General features: G+C 39.6%; 1 protein-coding gene across 1 annotated transcript in view; it reads right to left on the reverse strand.

The window, feature by feature from the left end:
- The window catches only part of LOC117532145 (protein TANC1-like), a 177,603-nt gene extending 161,785 nt beyond the window's left edge, over positions 1–15,818 (reverse strand). The window contains 2 exon segments of the mRNA XM_034195439.1: positions 8,209–8,406; positions 15,734–15,818. Of these exon segments, the coding sequence (XP_034051330.1) occupies positions 8,209–8,406; positions 15,734–15,803 (268 nt within the window). The 5' untranslated portion in view covers positions 15,804–15,818.
- Positions 15,819–27,941: the final 12,123 nt, after the last annotated feature.

Genomic DNA, 27,941 nt, shown 5'->3' on the forward strand with positions numbered 1-27,941 from the left:
GAACCAGGCTCAGGGAGGGGCAGTCTTCTGCTGGGACTGGTTGGGGCTGAGGGAGAGAACCAGGAAAAAGACATGCTGTGGAGGGGAGCAGAGATCGATCACTAATGATTAAATGCAGAGTGGTGCATACAGAGCAAAAAGAGAAAGAAACAGTGCATCATGGGAACCCCCCAGCAGTCTACGTCTATAGCAGCATAACTAAGGGATGGTTCAGGGTCACCTGATCCAGCCCTAACTATAAGCTTTAGCAAAAAGGAAAGTTTTAAGCCTAATCTTAAAAGTAGAGAGGGTGTCTGTCTCCCTGATCTGAATTGGGAGCTGGTTCCACAGGAGAGGAGCCTGAAAGCTGAAGGCTCTGCCTCCCATTCTACTCTTACAAACCCTAGGAACTACAAGTAAGCCTGCAGTCTGAGAGCGAAGCGCTCTATTGGGGTGATATGGTACTACGAGGTCCCTAAGATAAGATGGGACCTGATTATTCAAAACCTTATAAGTAAGAAGAAGAATTTTAAATTCTATTCTAGAATTAACAGGAAGCCAATGAAGAGAGGCCAATATGGGTGAGATATGCTCTCTCCTTCTAGTCCCCGTCAGTACTCTAGCTGCAGCATTTTGAATTAACTGAAGGCTTTTTAGGGAACTTTTAGGACAACCTGATAATAATGAATTACAATAGTCCAGCCTAGAGGAAATAAATGCATGAATTAGTTTTTCAGCATCACTCTGAGACAAGACCTTTCTGATTTTAGAGATATTGCGTAAATGCAAAAAAGCAGTCCTACATATTTGTTTAATATGCGCTTTGAATGACATATCCTGATCAAAAATGACTCCAAGATTTCTCACAGTATTACTAGAGGTCAGGGTAATGCCATCCACAGTAAGGATCTGGTTAGACACCATGTTTCTAAGATTTGTGGGGCCAAGTACAATAACTTCAGTTTTATCTGAGTTTAAAAGCAGGAAATTAGAGGTCATCCATGTCTTTATGTCTGTAAGACAATCCTGCAGTTTAGCTAATTGGTGTGTGTCCTCTGGCTTCATGGATAGATAAAGCTGGGTATCATCTGCGTAACAATGAAAATTTAAGCAATACCGTCTAATAATACTGCCTAAGGGAAGCATGTATAAAGTGAATAAAATTGGTCCTAGCACAGAACCTTGTGGAACTCCATAATTAACTTTAGTCTGTGAAGAAGATTCCCCATTTACATGAACAAATTGTAATCTATTAGACAAATATGATTCAAACCACCGCAGCGCAGTGCCTTTAATACCTATGGCATGCTCTAATCTCTGTAAAAAAATTTTATGGTCAACAGTATCAAAAGCAGCACTGAGGTCTAACAGAACAAGCACAGAGATGAGTCCACTGTCCGAGGCCATAAGAAGATCATTTGTAACCTTCACTAATGCTGTTTCTGTACTATGATGAATTCTAAAACCTGACTGAAACTCTTCAAATAGACCATTCCTCTGCAGATTATCAGTTAGCTGTTTTACAACTACCCTTTCAAGAATTTTTGAGAGAAAAGGAAGGTTGGAGATTGGCCTATAATTAGCTAAGATAGCTGGGTCAAGTGATGGCTTTTTAAGTAATGGTTTAATTACTGCCACCTTAAAAGCCTGTGGTACATAGCCAACTAACAAAGATAGATTGATCATATTTAAGATCGAAGCATTAAATAATGGTAGGGCTTCCTTGAGCAGCCTGGTAGGAATGGGGTCTAATAAACATGTTGATGGTTTGGATGAAGTAACTAATGAAAATAACTCAGACAGAACAATCGGAGAGAAAGAGTCTAACCAAATACCGGCATCACTGAAAGCAGCCAAAGATAACGATACGTCTTTGGGATGGTTATGAGTAATTTTTTCTCTAATAGTTAAAATTTTGTTAGCAAAGAAAGTCATGAAGTCATTACTAGTTAAAGTTAATGGAATACTCAGCTCAATAGAGCTCTGACTCTTTGTCAGCCTGGCTACAGTGCTGAAAAGAAACCTGGGGTTGTTCTTATTTTCTTCAATTAGTGATGAGTAGAAAGATGTCCTAGCTTTACGGAGGGCTTTTTTATAGAGCAACAGACTCTTTTTCCAGGCTAAGTGAAGATCTTCTAAGTTAGTGAGACGCCATTTCCTCTCCAACATAACAGCTGTTGTCACCCAAAAAATAGACGCGCTGTCTGAAATGTTTAAGACCCAGTCCGGGGAAATCAAGGAGCTGAGTAAACGCACTACTGAAGCGGAGGACAGAATCGCAGCCCAGGAAGACGAGCTGGAGCAAGCCACGGATCGCATCCAAACTCTGGAGAACAAGGTCCTCTTCATAACACAGCGCATTGACAATTTTGAGGATAGAGGCAGGAGGAAAAATGTTCGTGTGATCGGGCTGCCTGAATGCACTTTTTTGAGAAATGGCTGCCAGAGTTCCTGCAAATCGAGGCTAAAGGCGGGCGCATAAAGACTGAATGAGCACACCGTACACTGGCACAGCGGCCCGAGACCGGATCAACGCGTCAGCCCCCGAGACCCGTGCTCATACGGTTCCATAACTTCAGAGACAAACAACGAGTGCTGGAGGCATCACAGAGGAGCGGCACCACCGACAAGATGTATAAAGGCTCCAGGATCATGTTCTTCCAAGATTTCTCGGCTGACACAACGTGGAAACGGAGGAGATTTGATGCTGTGAAGCGGAGGCTGCGTGATGCGGGAATCCAATAGTCTCTTCTCTATCCTGCGAGACTGAGAGTCACTCATGAAGGGTCAATTACAGTTTTTGACTCTCCGGAAAAGGCATCAGCGTTTGTGGACAGTCTGAAATGAAGACCCCGAGATTTGCTTCAATAGAACAAATTGATTTGAGTTGGATTGTATATCACGGACGTAGGTTTTTTTTTTTCTTTTCTTTTTATATTTTTAGCTACTGTTTTGGACTAAAGAGACGTGAGTATACTTATTATATATAATTAGCTCTCTCTATTTGCTCATCCTGTATAGTGGTGCGCGGTGGCGATGAACAGAATGTTAGTTGGGAAAAGCTGATCTCCGAGTGGACGGAGGAATGCTTCTGGAAAGCTAAAGTTTTTGTTTTTGTTCATGTTCATTTAGTTATGCAGTGCTGTTTCCTGCAAATGTGTTTTTGTTATGGTTTTAGCTCAGCACACTATTATTCAGACTCATCATCGACACTGGAGCATAAGTATATGAATATATGGTCATGGCTGTAAACACCTTTAAACTCTGTACTTGGAATATTAAGGGGAGTCATTCACCAATTAAAAGAAACAAAGTTCTTCTATCTTTAAAGAAGGAAAGGGTTGACATAGCGTTATTACAAGAAACGCACTTAAATGACACAGAGCATTTAAAGCTGCAAATGTGTGGTTTTGATCAGGTTTTCTTTTCTTCGTTTACAAGTAATAGTCGAGGGGTTGCGATCCTTATTAGAAATTCTCTGAACTTTAAGCTCTTAGAATGCCATAAAGATTCCAATGGAAGATATGTACTAATTAAAGCAGTTATACATGGTGAAGAATTTGCTATACTTAATGTTTATCTCCCACCTGGCCACCCTATTACATTTCTGACTGAAATCGTCACAAAACTTTCAGGTTTTCCAATTGAGAACACCATTACTGCTGGTGATTTTAACTCTCTTATGAATCCGTTGACTGACCGGCTCCCCGTTGGCTCTCCCTCTATCCCAAAACAAGCAAAACAAGTATCAAACCTTGTGGAAGAAGTAGGTTTTGTGGATGTGTGGAGGAGACTCCACCCTGCTGGAAAGGCGTACACCTTTTATTCTAACCCACATAAATGCCACACACGTATTGATTACTTCTTTCTTCCTAAAACTGTCTTAAAGCAAGTGATTTCTTGCACAATTGGACATATAGTTTTATCTGATCATGCAGCTGTTTATTTGAATTTTGCCCCCAAAAATGCAGACAAAACTTCCAACTACTGGAAAATGAATCCTACTATTTTGAAAGATTCTAAGTTCGTGGAATATTTTTCAACAGAATTTAAACACTTTCTAACTATTAATTCACCCACGGCTAGTAGTCCTTCTCTTCTCTGGGAGACTATTAAAACCTACAGTAGAGGACTGATTCTGTCTTACACGGCCAGTAAGAAGCGTAAAATCACAGAGCAGCAAAACATTTTAGAAAGAAGACTTCGTTTTGGGGAAAAAGAGTATATTAAAAGACCCACACCGTCTAAATTGAAGGAACTTAATGCCATTCGATGTTCACTCAATACTTTATTAACCCAAAATGCAACAGATAAAATAAAATTTGCCAAACAAAAATTATTTGAACATGGAGATAAACCAGGAAGATACCTTGCGTACCTTACTAAATCCCAAATTGCTTCCCGAACAATAGCCTCCATCACTGATAGGAATGGCTCCTACTCCACTGACCCTGGGGTCATTAATGCAACATTTTCTGAATTTTATAGCAACTTATATAAGTCTGAGCAATGCAAACATTCCCAATCTAAGATGGAAGCTTTCTTTTCTAAAATTAATCTTCCCACTGTTTCAAAAGACAAAAAAAATACTAAACGCAGATATTTCAGAGTTGGAGATACACAGAGCTATTAAGTCCCTTCGGAGTGGGAAGGCACCGGGTACAGATGGATTAACATCCGAATTTTATAAAGAATTCAAGGATTTATTAACCAAACCATATATGGAAATGCTCAATGACTCGTTTAGGGCAGGTTTCCTCCCCCCTTCTCTTAGGGAAGCAAATATATCCTTAATTCTCAAAAAGGGCAAAGCTCCTAAAAATTGTAGCTCTTATAGGCCTATTTCATTACTTAATGTAGATCTTAAAATATTGTCTAAAATTCTCTCGGTACATCTCGAAGGTGTCTTACCTCAGTTAATAAAGAATGATCAAACCGGTTTTATAAAGGGTCGCAACTCGGGTAATAATGTTAGGCGTCTTCTTAATGTAGTTCAATTGTGTCAGCAACGTGCAGTTGACGGCATGGTAGTTTCCCTTGACGCAGAGAAGGCGTTCGACCGTGTTGAGTGGTCATATTTATTTTATTCTCTGCAGACGTTTGGGCTAGGTCCTAAATTTATCAAATGGATTGAAGTTTTCTATCAGGATCCCAGAGCAGCAGTTATTACAAACAGACTCAGATCCAAACATTTTTTGGTGGGGAGGGGCAACAGACAAGGCTGTCCCCTTTCGCCCCTTCTGTTTACCCTCGCCATCAAACCCTTGGCTGAAGCAGTTAGATGTGATCATGCAGTGTGTGGCATTTTAGTTAAAAATGCAGTTCACAAAATTTTGTTATATGCAGACGATGTTTTATTATTTCTGTCTAACCCATCTACATCAGTCCACAGGGTCATAACCATTATTAACAATTTTAGTTATTTTCTGGTTATAAAATTAATTTCTCAAAGTCTGAGGCGATGCCTCTAGGTAATCAACAGCCCATTTCCACATCTCCCTTCAAATGGTCTCCTGCAGGATTCACAAATCTGGGTATTTTTATTACACCTAATTTTGACCAAATGTTCAAAGAAAATTTCGTCCCACTACTAGATAGAATCAAATTGGATTTGGAAAGGTGGCACTGCCTCCTTATATCATGGATTGGTAGGATTTCTCTTCTTAAAATGAATATTCTCCCTCGCTTACTCTATCCGATGAGAATGATCCTTTATTTTCACACAAATTAATCCAAAAAATAAAAGGGTGGTTTAGTTCATTTATATGGAGCAAAAGAAGGGCGCTCATTAAAATGTCTACTCTGCAGCTCCCTACCCACAGTGGAGGTTTGGATCTCCCAGATTTGAAAAAGTATCAATTGAGTTCTCTCCTAATGTATGCACAAGAGTGGATCTGTAGGAGCTCTTCAACCATTTGGTTAGATGTGGAGGCCTCCCTGTGTGAATGCCCACTTAAAAGCTTACTCTTTTTAAGAAGTATGAAAACAGTTACTAAATACTGCAATAACCCAGTTATTATAAATACAGTGCGGGCATGGAGAGCCGTACGATATGTTGAAGGGAGAACTGGAATTACATCATCGTTTTCACCTATTGTTAATAACCCAGACTTTCCTCCTGGCGTAATGGATCTGGGTTTCAGGGACTGGGAATCTGCGGGAATCTCTACCCTTGGTTGTTTATTCAAAGAAGGAACACTTATGTCCTTCACACAAGTTATGGAGGAGTTTAATATCGGGAGGAACAACCTTTTTAGATTCTTCCAAATAAGGGACTTTATTAAAAAAGGCACCTCTCTTTTGAGGGACACTAGGGTTTCAGATGTAGAAAGGCTGTTCTTTGGATCAAAAGATGTGTCACTTAGCATGTACTACAAAACATTAAAAGACTGTCAGACTGTTGCTCCTGTCGTAGCTCAGACATGGGGAAGAGATTTAGAGATTGACATAACCGAAGAAAACTGGGGCATTATTTGAAATGCAGCCAAACAAATTACTATTTGTAATCGTTCTTGGGCTCTTCAGTTAAAAGTGTTGCATAGATCACACATGGCCCCGAACAGGCTGTCCAAATTCAAAACAAGCTCCTCTTCACTATGTCCAAAATGTGCATTGCGAGAAGAAAGTCTCACACACTGTTTCTGGTCGTGGCCTAGAATCCTGAAATATTGGAAAGATATTAATACTGAAATTCAAAAGATTATTAAAATTAATTTGGAACTTGATCCTTTATCTCTTCTCCTTGGTCTACCTAATAAATGCATCAAAAATAAACACAACAGTAAATTATATAATATTTTAACTTACTGCGCCAGGAAAAATATTTTCCTTCAATGGATATCTCCACGGCTTTCTGGGTGGAAAAAGTTCATTCTGGAGCATATTCCACTTGTTTTTCTGACAGCTTTGAGCCATGCCAAGACTGACACATTTTATCTCATATGGAAACCCCTTTTAGATTATTTTGAGGGAAATGTCTCTTCTATTTTGTCCCGCGCTCTTGTCTAATGTTTTATGTATTGATGGGTTTGAGATGCCATCTCAACATCCCATGGGCCAGTGCTGTGCTGTTTGGTACCGATGATGTTGTTGTTTGCATATGGCTATATGTGCAGTTGTTGGTGTGTTGCTGAGCAGATGTGTGTTTTGTTTTGTGTTGAATTTGTTGTATTAAGAGAAAATTGAATAAACATTAAAAAAAAAAAAGCAAAAAGTGGTCAAACATTGCAATATAGCTTTCAAAAAAGCTATATTGCACATTTAACAACTTTCATTGTTTCCAAATGTTTTAGGCATATTAAATGGGAGTTTGTACATAGGATTGTATACGTATACAGGACTTACACCTCTCTCTAGCTATCTCTCTCTCCTTCACTCCCTCCCTCCCAATTGTGGCCATAAATGTTAAAAAAGTGTAAAGGTACAACCATGGCAGTCCAAACTGGATAACCTGTCACAAGGAACTCCACACACTCATAACACATCCCGAAGAACCCGGTCATATGCCTTATCAAAGTCCACAAAACACATGCAAACATAAGAGTAAACTCCTAACCATCAGTAAGACCTTCAGCTTCAGCAGCATCCAAACTGATCCAAAGATGAAACCTGGGAAATCTGACAAGGGGTTAGCACCCTGTACTCCCAGTCAACAACAAGAAAGGAAAGATATTGGTGCAGGGCAACAACAACACACAAATACAAGAATGGACAATACCACACTCCCAGACTTTATTTAGGTTACCAGGTAAATACTGAAATGGTAGACAGATCGCCATTTTAAATAACTTTGCACAAGAATTTCTCACATCCATACAAAAACCAAACAGTTGTCATGCAAAGTTCTGACTTGCATGCTGACAAAAAAAAAATCAGGGCTTCACAAATAAGCAACACAGCCTCATTTGAAGGCCTCTTTGGTATCAGTAGCCACAGTGGGATTCAAATGATCTCAGAACTGACCTACCTAACCAAAACCCTTGTTATCACTGGAGGAACACATGCCTTGAGCTAGCTTGTTCAATCATTTACCCTGACAATCTGTCACGTTTCTAGGCCCTCAGGGTACCGCCTGTGTGCACTCATGTCTCTTGTCACATGGAAGACACAACTGAATGCATTGAAACTCTGTTGCAATAATAAATCCACAAAAGCAACAACTTCCAGCTTCTTGTCATCTTCATTTATACATAATGAGCTCCTACTTTAATGTGACTTAATGTCACCAACCTGGGGACTTTCCGCAGGACTGGAAGGGAACTAAGTAACTCTGACGAGGGAGAACAGGGGAGGACGGTAAGGAAATGGACACTCCCTTGGATAGTCTCTTCTGTTTTGCTGAGCTTTCAGTGTCGTCACTGTCTTTCTCATGTGTAGCGTGCCCACCAGTATTCCTCTGCAAGGTTCCATGAGCAAACACCTCCTGACCTTCAGTGAAAACACAGAAATGCACAGAGAGGTTATGAATAAGCACTACAACAAGTATGGGCAAGAAAGAAATACAATGGAAAAATCTGTAGCATTGTTAAAATGGCCAATTCTACACCATTTTGATGACAGCACTGTTTAAAGTACTGTAGCGTACTGTTAAAAATGTCTCACATAAAATGGCTGAATGGCTACCTTGTCTTGAAAGCACATTGATAAATGAGTTTATGGAACCTACAAATTCCAAAACACCTTGACTTAAAGCAATGGGATCACACGTGACTCACAATTAAGTTTTCTTTATCGTGGTACTGGATAAAGGAACGACTGGTCATACCTAACCAGTCGTTCTCACTGTGTTTTGTACAACAGCACTACCACTAACCTTAGTGACATGAAATCTGGGATTCCACAGGAGTCTGTCTTAGGCCCCCTGCTCTTGTCAGCACCCCTTGGGCACATATTGCGGTGTTGTGGAATTAGCTTTCATTGCAATACTGATGATACATGGTTACAGTGGCTTGCAAAAGTATTCAGCCCCTTGGTATTTCATGCATTTTAATTTGTTTATGGCGTTTCAAATACAAAAAGTAAATCAGGCTTCTCAATATAAACATTTCTAAAATTATCTTCCTTAGAGTCAAACTGAAAACAAATCTCTACAACTTGATATAAATTAATTAAAAACATAAAAGCCAAGATGATGGGTTGCAGTGAGGAAAGCCACCAAGACACCCAGACAACCCAGAAAAAGTTTAGCTCACCTCAGAGGTATGGAGAGACATTCATGCCTAAATGTCTGAAACAAAATGCTTTTGACAAAAACTACAGATTTTGTTTATTTTTATTTATGTCCAGAGATCAAGGATCCAGTGACCAACTTCAAATATACGAGGTCTATTAGAAAAGTATCCAACCTTTTTTTTTTTTTTTTTTTTAAACCATATGGATTTGAATCACGTGTGATTGCGTCAGACAAGCTTGAACCTTCGTGCGCATGCGTGAGTTCGCTCCTCTTTCCATGACAAAAACTCTAACTCTAAAAGTGGAAGGTGCCGTTCATTTCCAAACTGGACGCTGTGTTTTATCCGGGATGTCATCTGACTAGCACAGGAATTGTGAAAAGAAGTGGACATCAGCACTTTTCGGCACACTGAGACAGACGTGTGGAGGAATTCCGCACGTCGCGGAGGTGCCTCATGGCGCAAAGCAACGCCATGATGAAGCCTCACAGGACATGTTCTGGCATGTCCAGGCACATCCACAATTTCTCGGATAATCACTCGATGGAAAAACCACCGACAGCTGTCTGAACGCCATCTCAAAGCCGTCCTGTGAGACCAAAACAGAGGTGGTTTTGTCTCGCTCCAGTAGCGAATCCATCGTGACGCGCGAAGCCTCCGCTCGGCTTTCCATGACAAAATCTCTTGTCAAAAGTGAAATCTGCTGTAAAATGGTTGATGTCCAGTGATAACCAGAGAAATGGCACACGATGGTCATGGATCCAGACAGCCATCCGTTTAGAAATGAAATGGTCGTTCAACCTGTCGATGGCGGCTTCGGAGCGCAGCGCGCCCCACAGCCACTGGGGGCCGTCCTTAAAGCGACAGTAACACTCCTTATTCTCTACCAAGCCCGTAACATTTTCACCGAAAGCCAGATAAATTTTTCTAATGGTTTCCAGCTGCCAGTTTCTAACAGTTTCTGAAAAAATTCTGATGGGAAAAAAAGCCCAAATCATTCCGCCATTTCCTGGCAATGAAACAGGGAGCTGGACCACTCCTCACTCAAAGCCTGCTCACAGGCGAATGACGCAACCGACAGGCGTGAAAAAACTCACGCATGCGCACAAAGGGTCAAGCTTGTCTGATGCAATCACACGTGATTCAAATCCATATGGTTTTTGAAAAAAATAATAAGGTCGGATACTTTTCTAATAGACCTCGTATTTGTGTTTTTTAAGGAACGGTCTATGCATTTACACATTTTACAGCCTTTGTAAACATTTTAAACATATTTTTAAAGAACTTTCTATTCTTTCACACATTTTACACCCTTTTCAAACATTTTAAACGTGTTTTTAAAAAAACTTTCTATTCTATTTTCTTTTTGTCAAATTTTAACATTTAAACATTTCTGTGTTTTTAAATGCCTTTGGCATAATTAACACATTTTAACATAAATAATATTAATTCAGCTTTTATACATAGATAGACTCTCATCTAGTCTCACTGTTTAGTGCGAGCAATGAGGCAGCTGATGCGGGGATGCACTGTGGAGAGGAGCAATCGTAGATGGTCCTCTACTTTCTTCTTATTTTGGTTGCCCCAAACTCTGTCTTCCCACTGGTAGATTTAGGCTACACATTAAAAATGTATCCATTTTGCTCCTGGTATGTAAGCTAACAATGTTTTCCTTTTCCTTTTTCCCCCTTCTTCTTTTGTTGGTTAACAGTGTTTAGTTATTTTTTTGACCCCCACACGAAGAACTCTTGCGCCTCAGTTTAAAAACCACTGCTCCAGAGGTTGGTAGGGTTAGACCTTACTTGGGTGAAGCGCCTTGGGGCAACTTTGTTGTGATTTGGTGCTATATAAATGAAATAAATTGAATTGAAATTAACAAAATCAGTGAATTATTTTGTGTTCAATGGTATTATGTTGAAAAACTGAAAAAGTCACAAGTCCACACAACCCAAGAATTTTAGCTGAGGAAGCTTCTGCGATTTGAAGCGAAACGTCCTTGCGTCAAGCAACCCAGTCTAGTCGAAGATTCAAGCTTCTCTACTATGTTTGTTTGATGTCACTAGATTGAAATTTGTTATGACATGACACAGATTCAATTTCTCCCACCATACAGGAAATGACATGTATTGTGGGAAAACAACCTGCCACCTATGTCTCAAAGTTAAAACAATAGCTAATTGGTTGCCACCTATATGTTAAAACAATAACTAGTTGGCTGACTGAGTAACTTTGTGGTTCAGTGATGAAGTGAGTGTTACTCACATTACACGTTACTCACGTTACAGTGTTACTCACGTTACAGATTTTGAAGCACTTCTGCCCAAAGGCTATGAGGGATTTTTCTGGTTTTGTTTCGTGAATATAATAATTCTGGGTGGAAGAGATGAATGAAGGAATCTGGCTGTCATATCTACCAGCACTGTCAAACTAGAGAAAACTTCATCATTTTTTGTTACTCAGGTTACCTAGAAGGACTACCTCATTTTCGTCACCCAGGCTAAAAAACACAAGGCTTACTTTTGAAATTAATATGTTGTTCTCAATACTCTAATAAGAATACTAATGGAAAATAGTTGTAAATTCTGTATTAAGCTCAGGACTTGTGTAATACAATGAGGAAGAAAAACTGTGTTTTGGGCTTGAAACTTGCTGTTTTGTTGGGGCAAAAATGAGATGTGCAGCCAAAAACCTAAGGTCGGCTGAACTGGTAGAAATCCTTGTGTTTCTCATACTTGGGTACCCAAAGGACATAACCGAGTGGTATTTGTGGTATTTACATTTTGAAATTTCACCTGCCATGTTACCTTTTTGCTGGAATTGCCCTTGTGCTATGTGACTAAAAAGATTAATCCAGGTTTTGAGTATATTTCTTATTGTTACATGGGAAACAAGGTACCAGTAGATTCAGTAGATTCTCACAAATCCAACAAGACCAAGCATTCATGATATGCACACTCTTAAGGCTATGAAATTGGGCTATTAGTAAAAAAAAAGTAGAAAAGGGGGTGTTCACGATAATAGTAGTGTGGCATTCAGTCAGTGAGTTCCTCAGTTTTGTGGAACAAACAGGTGTGAATCAGGTGTCCCCTATTTAAGGATGAAGCCAGCACCTGTTGAATACGCTTTTCTCTTTGAAAGCCTGAGGAAAATGGGACGTTCAAGACATTGTTCAGAAGAACAGCGTAGTTTGATTAAAAAGTTGATTGGAGAGGGGAAAACCTATACGCAGGTGCAATAAATTATAGGCTGTTCAGCTACAATGATCTCCAATAATTTAAAATGGACAAAAAAAAAAACGGACGCGTGGAAGAGAATGGAAAACAACCATCAAAATGGATAGAAGAATAACCAGAATGGCAAAGGCTCACCCACTGGTCAGCTCCAGGATGATCAAAGACAGTCTGGAGTTACCTGTAAGTCCTGTGACAGTTAGAAGATGCCTGTGTGAAGCTAATTTATTTGCAAGAATCCCCCGCAAAGTCCCTCTGTTAAAAGACGTGCAGAAGAAGTTACAATTTGCCAAAGAACACATCAACTGGCCTAAAGAGAAATGGAGGAATATTCTGTAGACTGATGAGAGTAAAATTGTTCTTTTTGGGTCCAAGGGCCGCAGACAGTTTGTGAGACGACCCCCAAAGTCTGAATTCAAGCCACAGTTCACAGTGAAGACAGTGAAGCATGGTGGTGCAAGCATCATGATATGGGCATGTTTCTCCTACTATGGTGTTGGGCCTATATATCACATACCAGGTATCATGGATCAGTTTGGATATGTCAAAATACTTGAAGAGGTCTTATGCTGAAGAGGACATGCTCTTGAAATGGGTGTTTCAACAAGACAATGACCCCAAGCACACTAGTAAACGAGCAAAATCTTGGTTCCAAACCAACAAAATTAATGCCTCGCAGATGTGAAGAAATCATGAAAAACTGTGGTTATACAACTAAATACTAGTTTAGTGATTCACAGGATTGCTAAAAAAGCAGTTTGAACATAATAGTTTTGAGTTTGTAGCGGCAACAGCAGATGCCACTATTATTGTGAACACCCCCTTTTCTACTTTTTTTACTAATAGCCCAATTTCATAGCCTTAAGAGTGTGCATATCATGAATGCTTGGTCTTGTTGGATTTGTGAGAATCTACTGAATCTACTGGTACTTTGTTTCCCATGTAACAATAAGAAATATACTCAAAACCTGGATTAATCTTTTTAGTCACATAGCACTACTATTATTCTGAACACTACTGTAGATGAGTCGACCCCCTCAATTTTGTTAAAAGATAACTAAAAAGTAAGAAATGACTATCTAAAAGTGGAAGTCTTTAAAATGAAATGGCATATTATGAGATTACCACTGGTTCTCAAACCGGTCCTCAAGGACCACCAAACCTACACATTTTCCATCTCTTCCTGCCCTGCCACAAGTGATCCTTGGGAACCAGTTTGAGGATCACTGGAATAGACAGATTAAACTTTTATTTACTGTGATGCACCTCATCTACATAGTAAACAAGTTCATTTTGCTTTTGTGATATACCCATATACCTGTCATCTGTGTGACTGAATAATATGTAACTCGAATTGATTTTATTGTGGTGTGGGCTTTTTTGTGTGTGTCAGTTTGTTTAATTTAATTTCCAAAGCCTAAGTCTGGCTTGTTTTAATTTGTCATCATGAAATGATGAAAACATCTAAAAGCCTGAGGGAGTGAGCATTTTTATAGGTACTACATCACTGTGCAAATTGCCACAGCCATCCATCAGTTTTCAGAAAATGTGGCTTTAATGAAACGGGCACAGTTTTCTATCTCCCTCTGTGTTCTTGCTCCCCAAAGCAGAATATTATTAATTATTACTGAGCAGCATGGTTGCTCCAGTACTGAGCTCTACTTTTGTGCAGACTAACTTGCCCTCTGTACTATGTGGAATGTTAACAAGTTCACCCCAAAAGCCAAATATCTATAATCCTAGCATTCACATTTAACAAGTTACATCTTATAGTGCAGCAAATAACTGAAACAATACTTCACACGGCGATACAAGCACCAAATCCAGCACAAATTCTCCTTAGACATTGTTCTTTTGAAAAAAACAACAGGCCACTTGAATTTTCAATAGGCGGCCACGTAGGGGTCAATTGAATAATTACTCAGGGGTTAAAATATAAAAATGCTCCAATCATATTGAAAACTATACCACATTATTTGCCTGATCATAAAGATTACACAAAGGTATAGTTTGGACTATCGATGACTGAATGTTATGGAGTTATGGGGTAAAAACTTTAAGAATGGTGACAAAGGTCAATTTCAGTTTGTACAGGGGTCAAAAATTAAAGTTGCTCCAGTTTTAGTAAAAAATTGTGCAAATTGTTGATTGACCTACTTGGATTAATAAATGTAATAGTTTTTACTGTGTTGAATGCTTGGTCTCTAAAGTAAAGGTCAAATAATGTTGACGTCCATTAAATTCTACACTCTTATAGAAATGAAACATACACTCTTAGGCATAAAATGTTGAATTTAATTGATAAAGTTAAGGTAACTTTTTCCACATAACATTGTTAATTAAGTGCAAAACAACATTGTCACTGACATTAATTAAATCAAATGAAACATTATTACTTAAATCCCAATATTGTGTTGCACTTAACTGACAAAGTTATGTGGAAAAAGTTACCTTAACTTTATCAATTAAATTCAACATTATATTTCTTAGAGTGTATGACATATGTTACCCCGTAATGTGATAACTAAGCATGATACATGGTGCAAACTATTCCTTTTTGAAATCCTATTAACTCAACCAATAATTTGCATCACCTTTGAACAACATTGGAGTAACTCTAACTTTTGACCCCTGTACAAACTGAAACTGAACTTTGTCATCATTCTTGTTGTTTTTACCCCGTAACTCTACAGAATTCAGTCATAGATCATCCAAACTATACCTTTTTGGAATCTGTACAATCAGACACATAATGTGGTATAATTTTCAATATGACTGGAGCATTTTTATATTTTGACCCCTATGTAATTCTTCAATTGACCCCTACATGGCCGCCTATTGAAAATACAACTGACCCGTCGGTTTTTTCAAAAGAGTAATATCTAATATCTTGGTGCTTGTATCACCATTTGAAGGATTCCTCTAAATATTCTGTTACCTGCTGCACTATTGGTATGAAATGAACAAAACCTTGATTTTGTTTACACTGAGACGTGCACGTTCATGTAACTGGTTGCTCAAAAATCTCTGTGGAAAAACCCAGAATATTTTTAGTAGGTCATACTGTTTGCCTAAGCCACTCTAAGTTCTCCTGACACACTTTGGATGGAGGCAGAGGGGCGCTAAGAGGAGGACAGCCGCCCTGAGGAATCGGGCTAATTGAAAAGGCTTTACTTAAACCACTCCAGAGAAGTTAACCTCAATATTACCGTCGAACAACACACAACAAAACAGCCACTGTTCTCAGTGTGAGAGAAATACACAATATTCAGGAGTGATTAATAAAAAAGCAAGGCCACACGGTGCCAGTTATAACCTTGTTATTACAAGTTGGGTTCTCGTTGACGACAGTACCTGGACATTTCTGCTCCGCTTCTTTTCCTCTCGCCTCTCTCCGGCTGCTTCCAAACACTGCTCTGAACATAGCTGGCTTTCACTTTATAAACCTCCACAGAAGAAAATAACAACATAGTAAATTGAATGATTAACTCAAATTATGCACTGTTTTTAACTCAAGTGCGGAGCTGGTTGGGTTAATTCACAGTCAGTCGACGTAATTAACGTCAGACAACAAGGAGAAATATTTTGACATGCTCAAAAAAAAAAAAAGACAGAGAGTTACCTGTTCTTAAGTCTTCTTTGACAAGTGTCGAAATTGAAATAAATACATAAATAGATAGTCCAGACGAAGCTGATTGAGAACTACTTCGTCTCGCGGAGTCCAATTAAGCGCCGCTGCGCCTCCTCCTGCAACTCCTGGAGGCAAGCGGTCAGCGCGCGCATGACTGTTTGCGCCCCTCCTCCCACGCCCATGACGTCAGCATGTGTTTATAAACTCAAGAAATACTTTTCAAATGTAAACTTTGTAAGTAAACTATGAAAAAGAGATGTAGATGGCAGTAAAAAGCATTGTGTAGAATAAAACTAACATATACATGTGATTTCTTTGTAGAAGAAAAGTGTTGAAATTACAATTAAAATACTGAACCTTAGGTTCAAAAGGGGAAGGGGTGGGGGGGTGCCCGACTGAGGTGGGGCACAGGGTGTGTGTGTGATTAATTTGTGAACAAGAGACAAATAATTAAATAAGAGTGGCCACACATACAGCAAAGAAATTCATTCATCTGCAGACACAGTCTCTGAATAAACAAAATGTATTTTGTGCTTGATAAATGTATTTCTGTGTTTGCTGTTATCCAGGTCCGGATCTATAGGTAAAATTTTTTTACGCATCGTTCGTCATCGGTAAAAAAAAAAAAAAAAAAAAAAATCTTGAATAATCCCGATAGTGCCAAACGTGTCCCTGCGGTGAACACAGCTTTTCGGTGGTTTTCATGTCAACCTATAGTCCATAAATTATACGGATTTTTCCGAGTTTCAGAGTCATATGGATGTACAAATAAAGTCGGATATTCAGGGTTTGGTCTGCAGCGGCTCTGTAATCAACCGTTTCTGCAGCGCGACTCATTGAAGCAATGCTTCGATCCACTAGCTTGTTGGTTCTTTGATTCGCTGCTCTTCAGAAACGACAAGTCCGCTTCTTAACTCCTCTCAAAACCATTAAAATATTGTGAGTCACTTCTGTGTAGATTAAAGTCACTAACTGGGACTCTTGTCTTGTTGCAGTCAAGAAACAAGAATCGTCCTCTGTTACATTCGCACAGCTAGAAACGCTGCGCGGCTCTCTGCCAAGACAGAGTGCGGTCGGAATTAATGAAATGGACTGCATTTATATAGCGCTTTTCCATCTGTATCAGACGCTCAAAGCACTTTACAATAATGCCTCACATTCACCCCGATGTCAGGGTGCTGCCATACAAGGCGATCACTACACACCGGGAGCAATAGGGGATTAAAGGCCTTGCCCAAGGGCCCTTAGTGATTTTCCAGTCAGGCGAGGATTTGAACCCATGATCTTCTGGACTCAAGCCCAACACCTTAACCACTAGACCATCACCTCCCCCAAATAACTTAATAACTTCAAAAAGAATTGCCGCTTTAAATAAAATGACACCTCTTTCCAAAAGTTGTAATACAGATAAGAAACTGTAATCGACTAAAACGTTTTTTCCTCCCAAAATGAAATGTGCTGTATTTCTTTACAAATTACATCCTGAAGTGAAGCACAGCAGCTGTAAGAGCTCAGATATATGGAAAGACATTCATGCCAACGTCTGAAAGGAAATGCTTATGACAAAAACTACAGATTTTGTTTATTCCTATTCATGTCCAGAGATCAAGGATCCACCATGTAGAGTTTATTATGTCCAAAGTTTAAGGATCCAGTGACCAATTTCATATTTATTTACTTTAGGACTCAATAAAATGTTCAATTTCAATTTAATCGGCTTATAAAGTGCCAAATCACAACAAAATCTAAATATATTAAAACAAATAGATCACAATTGTACACATATTGTTGTGTGGGCCGCCAGAAGAGGAGGTACTGCTGGCCCACCACCAGAGGGCGCCCTGCCTGAAGTGCGGGCTTCAGGCACGAGAGGGCGCTGCCGCCACGGACACAACCGGGAGTGACAGCTGTCACACATCAACTCATGACAGCTGTCACCCATCATTTCATCACTCCATAAAAGCCGGATGTCATCTCCACCTCACTGCCGAGATATCATCTACCTGTGAAGGTAATATTCTCTGCTGTATCTGAACTTAACACTGACTTTATAGTCTGAACTTCTTTGCAGTCGTTTTCCTGTGGGTGTTGCCTTATCTGTGGGATTGGCGTTTTGGTGTGATCAGCGATGGCTTCGCTTCACACCCCAACCAGATAAGTGGTTAACAGGAGCTGAACGGGTGTGTGATTAGAGGTGGAGGTGACTTTCCACCTTCTGACTGTTTTTGTTACTGGGTGTGCACACACCCACATCTCACTGTTTGTGCTCCTCGCCAGCAGTACCAGATCCGACAGTCGGGGACGGTGATCACCTGGGAATTCGGGACTTGGCGGCTCCAGTATTCACCAGGTTCGGTGGCGACGGAAATCGTGTGGTTCCGGCTCTTCTCAGGACAGACGTCTTCTATCCTCGAGCCTGCCCACACGTCACCTTTGTGTATTGACTGCTATCAGATTCTGAGATTGTCTGTATATTCGTTGTGCACATTCACAACATTAAATTGTTACCTTTTGGCTCATCTATTGACCGTTCATTTGCGCCCCCTGTTGTGGGTCCGTGTCACTACACTTTCCCCAACACATCACAATTGTGATATGTGTACAATTGTGATCTATTTGTTTTATATACTATATACTAATAAATATACTAAAACAAATACATCACAATTGTACACATATCACAATTGTGATGTATTTGTTTTAGTATATTTAGTCATGGACATGACAAATATTGTTACCTGCCGTCAAGGGAGCCATCAGGGGAGGCTTCCATCCCATCATTAGGAGACTGCACAATAGGTGCTAATTAGAGCTATTGTTTAGTCACTAGCCTGTAGCAGTCGGCCTCTCGGTAGGAGGGGTCTGGTTAGGTTAAAAAACTCCAGCTTTTGTTGGCTTCTGGTTTATTCTTCTCTACAAGAGTCAAGACAGAAGTCAGACTACCAGAGCAAGAATTTTAGCTGAGGAAGCTTCTGTGATTTGAAGTGAAACGTCCTCACGTCAAGCAACCCAGTCCAGTCGAAGATTCAAGCTTCTCTATTACCTGCTGGACTGTTTCTAATTTTGATTGGTATCAATGGAAAATGTCTTCTATGAACTGTCTGTATCTCAATATATTATTATTAAGAATATATGCAGTCATATTTTTATTGATTTTATCAATTGAAAAAAAAATCATATATAGATTCAGGTATAATTGAAAGATTTTGGCAATAAATTTGATCCTGTTTACAGTCAATTTTTATTATAGTGTTGTTTTTTAGGACATCATATTTATATAAATAAGAAGTGTTCACTACGGTCCATGAAGTATAATAAATATATTAAAAGAAGTGTGACAGTGTATGTTGCACACAAATAAAAGAATGAAGATTATTGAATAACAAGACGCGTATGATTTTTATTTTATCATTGGGCAAAAATGCATCTGTCAGATTTTCACTCTGGATCCAGCCCTGGTTATCCACATACGTAACATAAAAATAATGTCTGTCACTCTCATTTTAGCACACTTTGTGAGTACTGAAATTGACACAGTACATGAACTAATCAAACTGTGGGAACGAATTAATTAAATCTTGCCATTACATTGTGTCTTATGCACACGCAATAACATTTTTGAGTGCTCTGTATTATACAAATAATGAATGCTTATGAGTTCTATGATGCCAAGATTTCATGAGGTGAAACCATTCAACGAGGCTATAGACTACATGTGTAGGTCTGTGGATATTTGTATTGAACAGTAGCCTAGGTTTGTGTGTGATTTTGGTCATTCTGTATGTCATTAGTGACTGTTGCAGATCAGAATGTGGCTATGTGTATGCACGCCCGTGAATGTGGCAGAGGTGTAGCAGAGAGCCGTCGCAACACGTGAGTCTATAACACCTTCATAAAAATGCCAAGCTCCCCATAGCACCTGCAGAAAAAAAATCTCTGGAGCCGCCACTGGATTTAACAGGTGCGCATCAGGCTTCAGGTCCCAGTCTGTACACGTTTTGAAAAAATAAACGGTCAGACTTTTAATCACGGACATGACTCTGGTTCACATGCGGGGGGTTTAATGGAAATACATTGTGATCAGATAGGACATTTTACCTGATGTAAGGGAAAATTAGTTGTACAAAATCCATATGGTGTTTATTACATGGAAAACAATACAAAAACATTGGGACTCTTTTTGTCCGGTGACTGTAAATATCTGGTTTATACAGTGACGTTTTAGGTGAGTTTTACTGTACATGGGACTGAACAATAAATTTACCCCTCAAAGCTTTGACGATGAAGCTGGCTTCCATCCCACACGGTTGACTTTATTTTCCCAAATTTTTCTAATGTTCAGATCTGAAGGGAATCTATACATTTTGAAGCCCTTGTTGTGTCTATTTGTGCCTCCAAATGCACAGCAACCTAACATTTTCAGCAAATAAATAAATAAAATAGCTGGATTTACATGCAGATAGATTAACAGTGAACACTATTTTGAACCCAAGATGGCACCATGTGTCGTGTGACCGATTTTTTTTTCTCGACTTGTCAAGTCCCCACTCTCTCAATTTAGGCACAGTAAGTACATGTACTCAGGGCAAGAGATAATACTTTAGCCACTGTGTCTGTCTGCTCGTTACATTTTACCCCATTTCGCTAAAAAAATTAAAGTAGATTATTCAATCATATTTGGAGTCAGTCTGGTTCATTTCGTTATATTTTACCCCATTTCATGATTATCAGGCTCCACTTTGTCCATTTCATATTTTAGTGTAGCCGCTTTGTGTGTGAATATTTATAATGGGAAACTGCATGTCTGCTTGTATGGGCAGTTAGTCATATGGCATGACGTCAAATGATTGAGGCATCATATAGGCAATGGAATCCATTTAAAAAGTGCATGATTCTCCATGACCTTCAGTGTCTCTATCCTTGTATGTTTCTTCCACCAAGTCTCAATCAGTCATTCGCTAAGCGACAAAATGGAACATAAATCGATATGCTATATATCTTACAAATTGAGATCATGCAAATTACTATATTTGTTTATAAATAATTACAGTCTATGTAATAAATATGAAAACATGTTTTCATGTCCAGTGTTAATTTTCTTTGCAGGTGCTAAAGTCAATGAGCCTTTTTATCCAGACTACGTACCCTCTGTATTTCCCAAAACATCAAGAAGTCTTGTGGGATGTTGGACTGCTACATAACAGCTGCCAATAGATCAACCGCCAAAGGTATTTGTTTTGTTATGCCTATGGATACATTTGCAATTCATGATTAAAGATGCTTCACAGATGCATCAGTTTGGGAATTATTATTTGCCATATCTGCTGTGATCTTATATTTGAAGTTGCTCTAGTTCATTATAATTGTGGATGGTTATGTGTAAAAAAAAAAAAAAAAAAAAAGTCAAACCAATAGAACTGTGGTTCACATTTATTATGTAAACAATGTTGCTCAAATGGGATTAACACTATGCATTATGATGCAATTTATTAATTATACAAAAATATCAGTGAAACTGTATAGACAAGGAGAAAATGATAGCTGTTTTTGAATAAAGATACTCAAAACAGTAATACAACTGCAAAACTATAAGGGCAAAAATAAGAAACAACCACAGGTACAAACAATTCATTGTATACGTAGCAATTTTTTTATATGTCTTTTAGTACCAGAAAGGAAGACATCCAAGGTGAAGAGAAAACTTGGCCTACAAGATGATTCAACACAAAGTTCAGAGAATCATGAAACTGCAGTCAGTGAAGATGAGAATGACACAGCTAGTCTGACTGCTGCTCCAGAAACACTGATGCAGAAGGCACTCACAGTCAGAGTGCGAAAATGGAAAACTTGCGACGAGAGAGAAATGCAGCTTTGGAAAAAGTGTCACAGCTTGAACATTCACTTACTGCTTCTACCCTCTCTTCAGTTTATGTGGAACACAATACTGAATCAAGCCAGATGCTTACTGGCATAACTTGGAATGTTTTCCTCAAATTGTTTCTGAATCTGGAATCGTGTAGGGAGTTGGAGTACAAACAATTCAAGTTTACCACCAAGAGAACAGCTGTTTGTGACACTTGTTCGATGTTCCATGATTTGTCATTCAGAATGAATCAGAATCAGAATAAGAATTACCTTTATTGTCATTGTAATTCGCATTACAACGAGATTTGAGTGCAACTCCAAAAAGGTGCTTTCCGTGGTGCGAGTAATTTTTAGCCAATATAAAAGATAGTGAAATTTAACGGTAAATTATTCCGAGTATATGTACAACTAATATAAACATAAGGTAAAATGAAAGAAAATAAAATGTGGACCAAGAAAAAAGTAAAACGAGAATTATATACAACTGTGGAATCATATTGCATGGGAAACTTGCACATGGTTTACACATATTGCACAAGAAACTTGAAAGGTGTGGGTTAGAGTGATTTGTTCAGTGCAGTGATCGCTCTGGGGAGAAAGCTGTCCCTGAGTCTGTTTGTCCTAGTTTTGATTGACCTATACCGTCGGCCAGATTCGAATTTCTAGCATATGTCAAAGGCATTCCAAAAACAAGTATGATAGACTATTATTGGAAATTGATAGACATAATGCACAAAGATATTTTTCTTATCAGATGGATAGACAGGGAGACAATTTTCAAAGTCATCCCTCCAGTCTGCAAAACACACTTTCCAAGACTGACTTCAATTATCGACTGTCTTGAGATAGTTATTGATTCTCCTAAAAACCTGTTAGCACGAGCCCAGTGTTATAGCTTGTATCAAAAGCACTGCACTATAAAAGTTTTGATATCATGTTCACCACAAGGTAACATCAACTTCATTTCAAAGGCTTGCAGTGGTAGTAGGGCTTCAGATGTAGAAATAGTTAGTCAGGTTTCATTAGTAACAAACATCACTTGCCAGGAGATCAAATACTAGCAGATCAGAGGTTCACACTGAAAGATGATTTTGCTGTAAAATGCAGTGCGGAACTTTTAACCACTGCATTCACTAAAGGACAGAAGCAAATGTCTGCAAGAGATCTAGAAATTTCAAATAAAATATCTTCTGTTGGTGTTCACATTGAACATGTGATAGGACTATTAAAAACAGATTTAAAATCCTACAAGGGACAATGCCTGTTCGTTTTGCAAAAAGCATTGATGATGAAAGCCTGGAATCAATGTTGTCTACTTGTGACAAAACTTAACTATGTGCACTACACAAATCTTGGAGGTAGCGCATTTGCATCTACAACCCCTGGCAAAAACTATGGAATCTCCTGCCTCGGAGGATGTTCATTCAGTTGTTTAATTTTGTAGAAAAAAAGCAGATCACAGACATGACACAAAACTAAAGTCATTTCAAATGGCAACTTTCTGGCTTTAAGAAACACTATAAGAAATCAAGAAAAAAAATTGTGGCAGTCAGTAACGGTTACTTTTTTAGACCAAGCAGAGAGAAAAAAATATGGACTCACTCAATTCTGAGGAATAAATTATGGAATCACCCTGTAAATTTTCAACCCCAAAACTAACACCTGCATCAAATCAGATCTGCTCGTTAGTCTGCATCTAAAAAGGAGTGATCACACCTTGGAGAGCTGTTGCACCAAGTGGACTGACATGAATCATGGCTTCAACACGAGAGATGTCAATTGAAACAAAGGAGAGGATTATCAAACTCTTAAAAGAGGGTAAATCATCACGCAATGTTGCAAAAGATGTTGGTTGTTCACAGTCAGCTGTGTCTAAACTCTGGACCAAATACAAACAACATGGGAAGGTTGTTAAAGGCAAACATACTGGTAGACCAAGGAAGACATCAAAGCGTCAAGACAGAAAACTTAAAGCAATATGTCTCAAAAATCAAAAATGCACAACAAATGAGGAACGAATGGGGGGAAACTGGAGTCAATGTCTGTGACCCAACGGTAAGAAACTGCCTAAAGGAAATGGGATTTACATACAGAAAAGCTAAACAAAAGCCATCATTAACACCTAAACAGAAAAAAACAAGGTTACAATGGGCTAAGGAAAAGCAATTGTGGACTGTGGATGACTGGATGAAAGTCATATTCAGTGATTAATCTCGAATCTGCATTGGGCAAGGTGATGATGCTGGAACTTTTGTTTGGTGCCGTTCCAATGAGATTTATAAAGATGACTGCCTGAAGAGAACATGTAAATTTCCAGTCATTGATGATATGGGGCTGCATGTCAGGTAAAGGCACTGGGGAGATGGCTGTCATTACATCATCAATAAATGCACAAGTTTACGATGATATTTTGGACACTTTTCTTATCCCATCAATTGAAAGGATGTTTGGGGATGATGAAATCATTTTTCAAGATGATAATGCATCTTGCCATAGAGCAAAAACTGTGAAAACATTCCTTGCAAAAAGACACATAGGGTCAATGTCATGGCCTGCAAATAGTCCAGATCTTAATCCAATTGAAAATCTTTGGTAGAAGTTGAAGAAAATGGTCCATGACAAGGCTCCAACCTGAAAGCTGATCTGGCAACAGCAATCAGAGAAAGTTGGAGCCAGATTGATGAAGAGTACTGTTTGTCACTCATTAAGTCCATGCCTCAGAGACTGCAAGCTGTTATAAAAGCCAGAGATGGTGCAACAAAATACTAGTGATGTGTTGGAGCGTTCTTTTGTTATTCATGATTCAATAATTTTTTCCTCAGAATTGAGCGATTCCATATTTTTTTTTCCCTCTGCTTGGTGTGGCATGTTGGTGCACGGCATACCTTCAAGGTGAAGGTGGGCGGCGCCAACAGGGTATTTAAAGTGAACAGGGCGCGCTCAGAGAGATATGCCACCTGGATGGGTTTGTGGTGGCGGCGTGCTGCAGGTTCTGTGCCGATTTGTTTGGGCACGGTTGCATCAGACTCTGAGGGTTCCAGTCGTTTTTACAGGTCAGTTTTGTGCTTCTTCTGTAGCCTCGGTTGATATTGGTGTTAGTTAATTGCATGTGTCTCGGGTTCAGGGCAGCAGCCTGGTTGGAGTGCATCTGTTTGATTTCTGGTTGTTGGAAGTGCGTTTTGTCGGGCACGCATCGTGGGCTCGGGGCTCTCTCCTGTGGTAAGTTCGTTCATGGCATGGTCTTGCTGGCTTTGCGTGTTGTGTCACGGCTAATGTCAAATTTTGCTTCAGAACCTTAGTTGTTGTGGGCTCTTTCCCCCTCCTCCGTCTGCTGCCTGCGGGTGCATGCGTCTACACTGGCAGGTAAGATTTCAATTACACAGGCTGAGTTGATATGGGGGTGTGTGGTTTTTTTTTTTTTTTTAATTGCCCCTGTCTTTTGTTTAGGCACAAGGAACCATGGTGTGCAGAATGTACGTTTGAGTCGCCACGGCATATGAAAGGGCCGTTGCTTCGTCCACATTTCATCAGTTGCCAGCAGCTGTGAACACTGGTTTGCAGAGAGCGCCCTCTGCGGGTGCTGTTGACCCACTACATGGGATTGATTTCATCTGCTGTGATTGATGTGGTGGGGTGAGGGGTTTATTCCTCAGCTGGGTTTGATGCATGTTTGGTTGTTTTTCTTTTGTGGTGTTCATGTTTGGTTTGCAGTGGCTTTTTTGTATTAATTTGGATTTTTTTTTGTTGTTGTCTGGGTTGGACCCTTGCTCAACCACATTAATTTAGTTGAGGGTGAATAATTTAATGCGGTTAAGTGCAATGGGAAATTTGGTGGAAAGCTGAATCATTCCACTCAGTCAAGTGCAATATAAGATCTGGTTAAAGGTGAACAAGACGAATGTGAAATTTGTTTTATTTATATTTTTAAACTAATTTGATAAAATAAAAATACCTTGTGATCAGTACATGTTTCCCGTATCTTGCACTGCCTCCTGTTACGGATTGGGTTTTGATTGATCCTTGGGCCATATCCCTGGGTGGTGTTGTCGGTCCTCTTTTAAAATTGGAATTAAATTAGTGTTTTTAATTAGGATAAACAAACAAATAACCCTAGCCCAGGAGCGAGACTCCACTTTGCCACATTGGTCTAAAAAAAGTAACCGTTACTGACTGCCACAATTTTTTTTATTTTTTTTTTTTCCTGATTCCTTAAAGCCAGAAAGTTGCCATTTGAAATGACTTTAGTTTTGTGTCATGTGATCTGCTTTTTTTTATTTATTTATTTATTTTCCTACAAAATTAAACTGAACATCGGCCGGTGATTCCATAATTTTTGCCAGGGGTTGTAATATATAGGCAGTTCAACAAACTAGGCAATAAACCCAATAGCAAAGTAAGTTCGGGGTATGTTTTTATAATGGAGTTCAACCGGACGAATGCTTGAAATGAAAGTTTGGAGAGTTTTAAACATGGTAATGAGACATACATGTAGCCCCTACACACACATATGGCATTACTTTCACTGCTTGTGCAATGTCATTTCTGATTTTGCACTTTCTGTACCATATGATTCTGTGAGTTTTGTTTTGTGAAATATGTACACTTATGCACATGCATGTCACACACATGTCAGGAATATACATAAATTAAAGGATAACATCCAGCTTGGGTTTGTGTTTAGGAGTGATTCTCATTGTAACACTGTATCTACACTCAACAAAAATATAAACGCAACACTTTTGGTTTTGCTCCCATTTTGTATGAGATGAACTCAAAGATCTAAAACTTTTTCCACATACACAATATCACCATTTCCCTCAAATATTGTTCACAAACCAGTCTAAATCTGTGATAGTGAGCACTTCTCCTTTGCTGAGATAATCCATCCCACCACACAGGTGTGCCATATCAAGATGCTGATTAGACACCATGATTAGTGCTCAGGTGTGCCTTAGACTGCCCACAATAAAAGGCCACTCTGAAAGGTGCAGTTTTATCACACAGCACAATGCCACGGATGTCAAGATTTGAGGGAGCATGCAGTTGGCATGCTGACAGCAGGAATGTCAACCAGAGCTGTTGCTCGTGTATTGAATGTTCATTTCTCTACCATAAGCCGTCTCCAAAGGTGTTTCATAGAATTTGGCAGTACATCCAACCAGCCTCACAACCGCAGACCATGTGTAACCACACCAACCCAGGACCTCCACATCCAGCATGTTCACCTCCAAGATCGTCTGAGACCAGCCACTCGGACAGCTGCTGAAACAATCGGTTTGCATAACCAAAGAATTTCTGCACAAACTGTCAGAAACCGTCTCAGGGAAGCTCATCTGCATGCTCGTCATCCTCATCGGGGTCTCGACCTGACTCCAGTTCGTCGTCGTAACCGACTTGAGTGGACAAATGCTCACCTTCGCTGGCGTTTGGCACGTTGAAGAGGTGTTCTCTTCACGGATGAATCCCGGTTCACACTGTCCAGGGCAGATGGCAGACAGCGTGTGTGGCGTTGTGTGGGTGAGCGGTTTTCTGATGTCAATGTTGTGGATCGAGTGGCCCATGGTGGGGTTATGGTATGGGCAGGCGTCTGTTATGGACGAAGAACACAGGTGCATTTTATTGACGGCATTTTGAATGCACAGAGATACCGTGACGAGATCCTGAGGCCCATTGTTGTGCCATACATCCAAGAACATCACCTCATGTTGCAGCAGGATAATGCACGGCCCCATGTTGCAAGGATCTGTACACAATTCTTAGAAGCTGAAAATGTCCCAGTTCTTGCATGGCCGGCATACTCACCGGACATGTCACCCATTGAGCATTTTTGAGATGCTCTGGACCGGCGTATACGACAGCGTGTACCAGTTCCTGCCAATATCCAGCAGTTTCGCACAGCCATTGAAGAGGAGTGGACCAACCTTCCACAGGCCACAATGACAACCTGATCAACTCTATGCGAAGATGTGTTGCACTGCGTGAGGCAAATGGTGGTCACACCAGATACTGACTGGTATCCCCCCCCAATAAAACAAAACTGCACCTTTCAGAGTGGCCTTTTATTGT

Source organism: Thalassophryne amazonica, chromosome 2 (assembly GCF_902500255.1).
Source record: "Thalassophryne amazonica chromosome 2, fThaAma1.1, whole genome shotgun sequence".
Classification (NCBI taxonomy): domain Eukaryota; kingdom Metazoa; phylum Chordata; class Actinopteri; order Batrachoidiformes; family Batrachoididae; genus Thalassophryne; species Thalassophryne amazonica.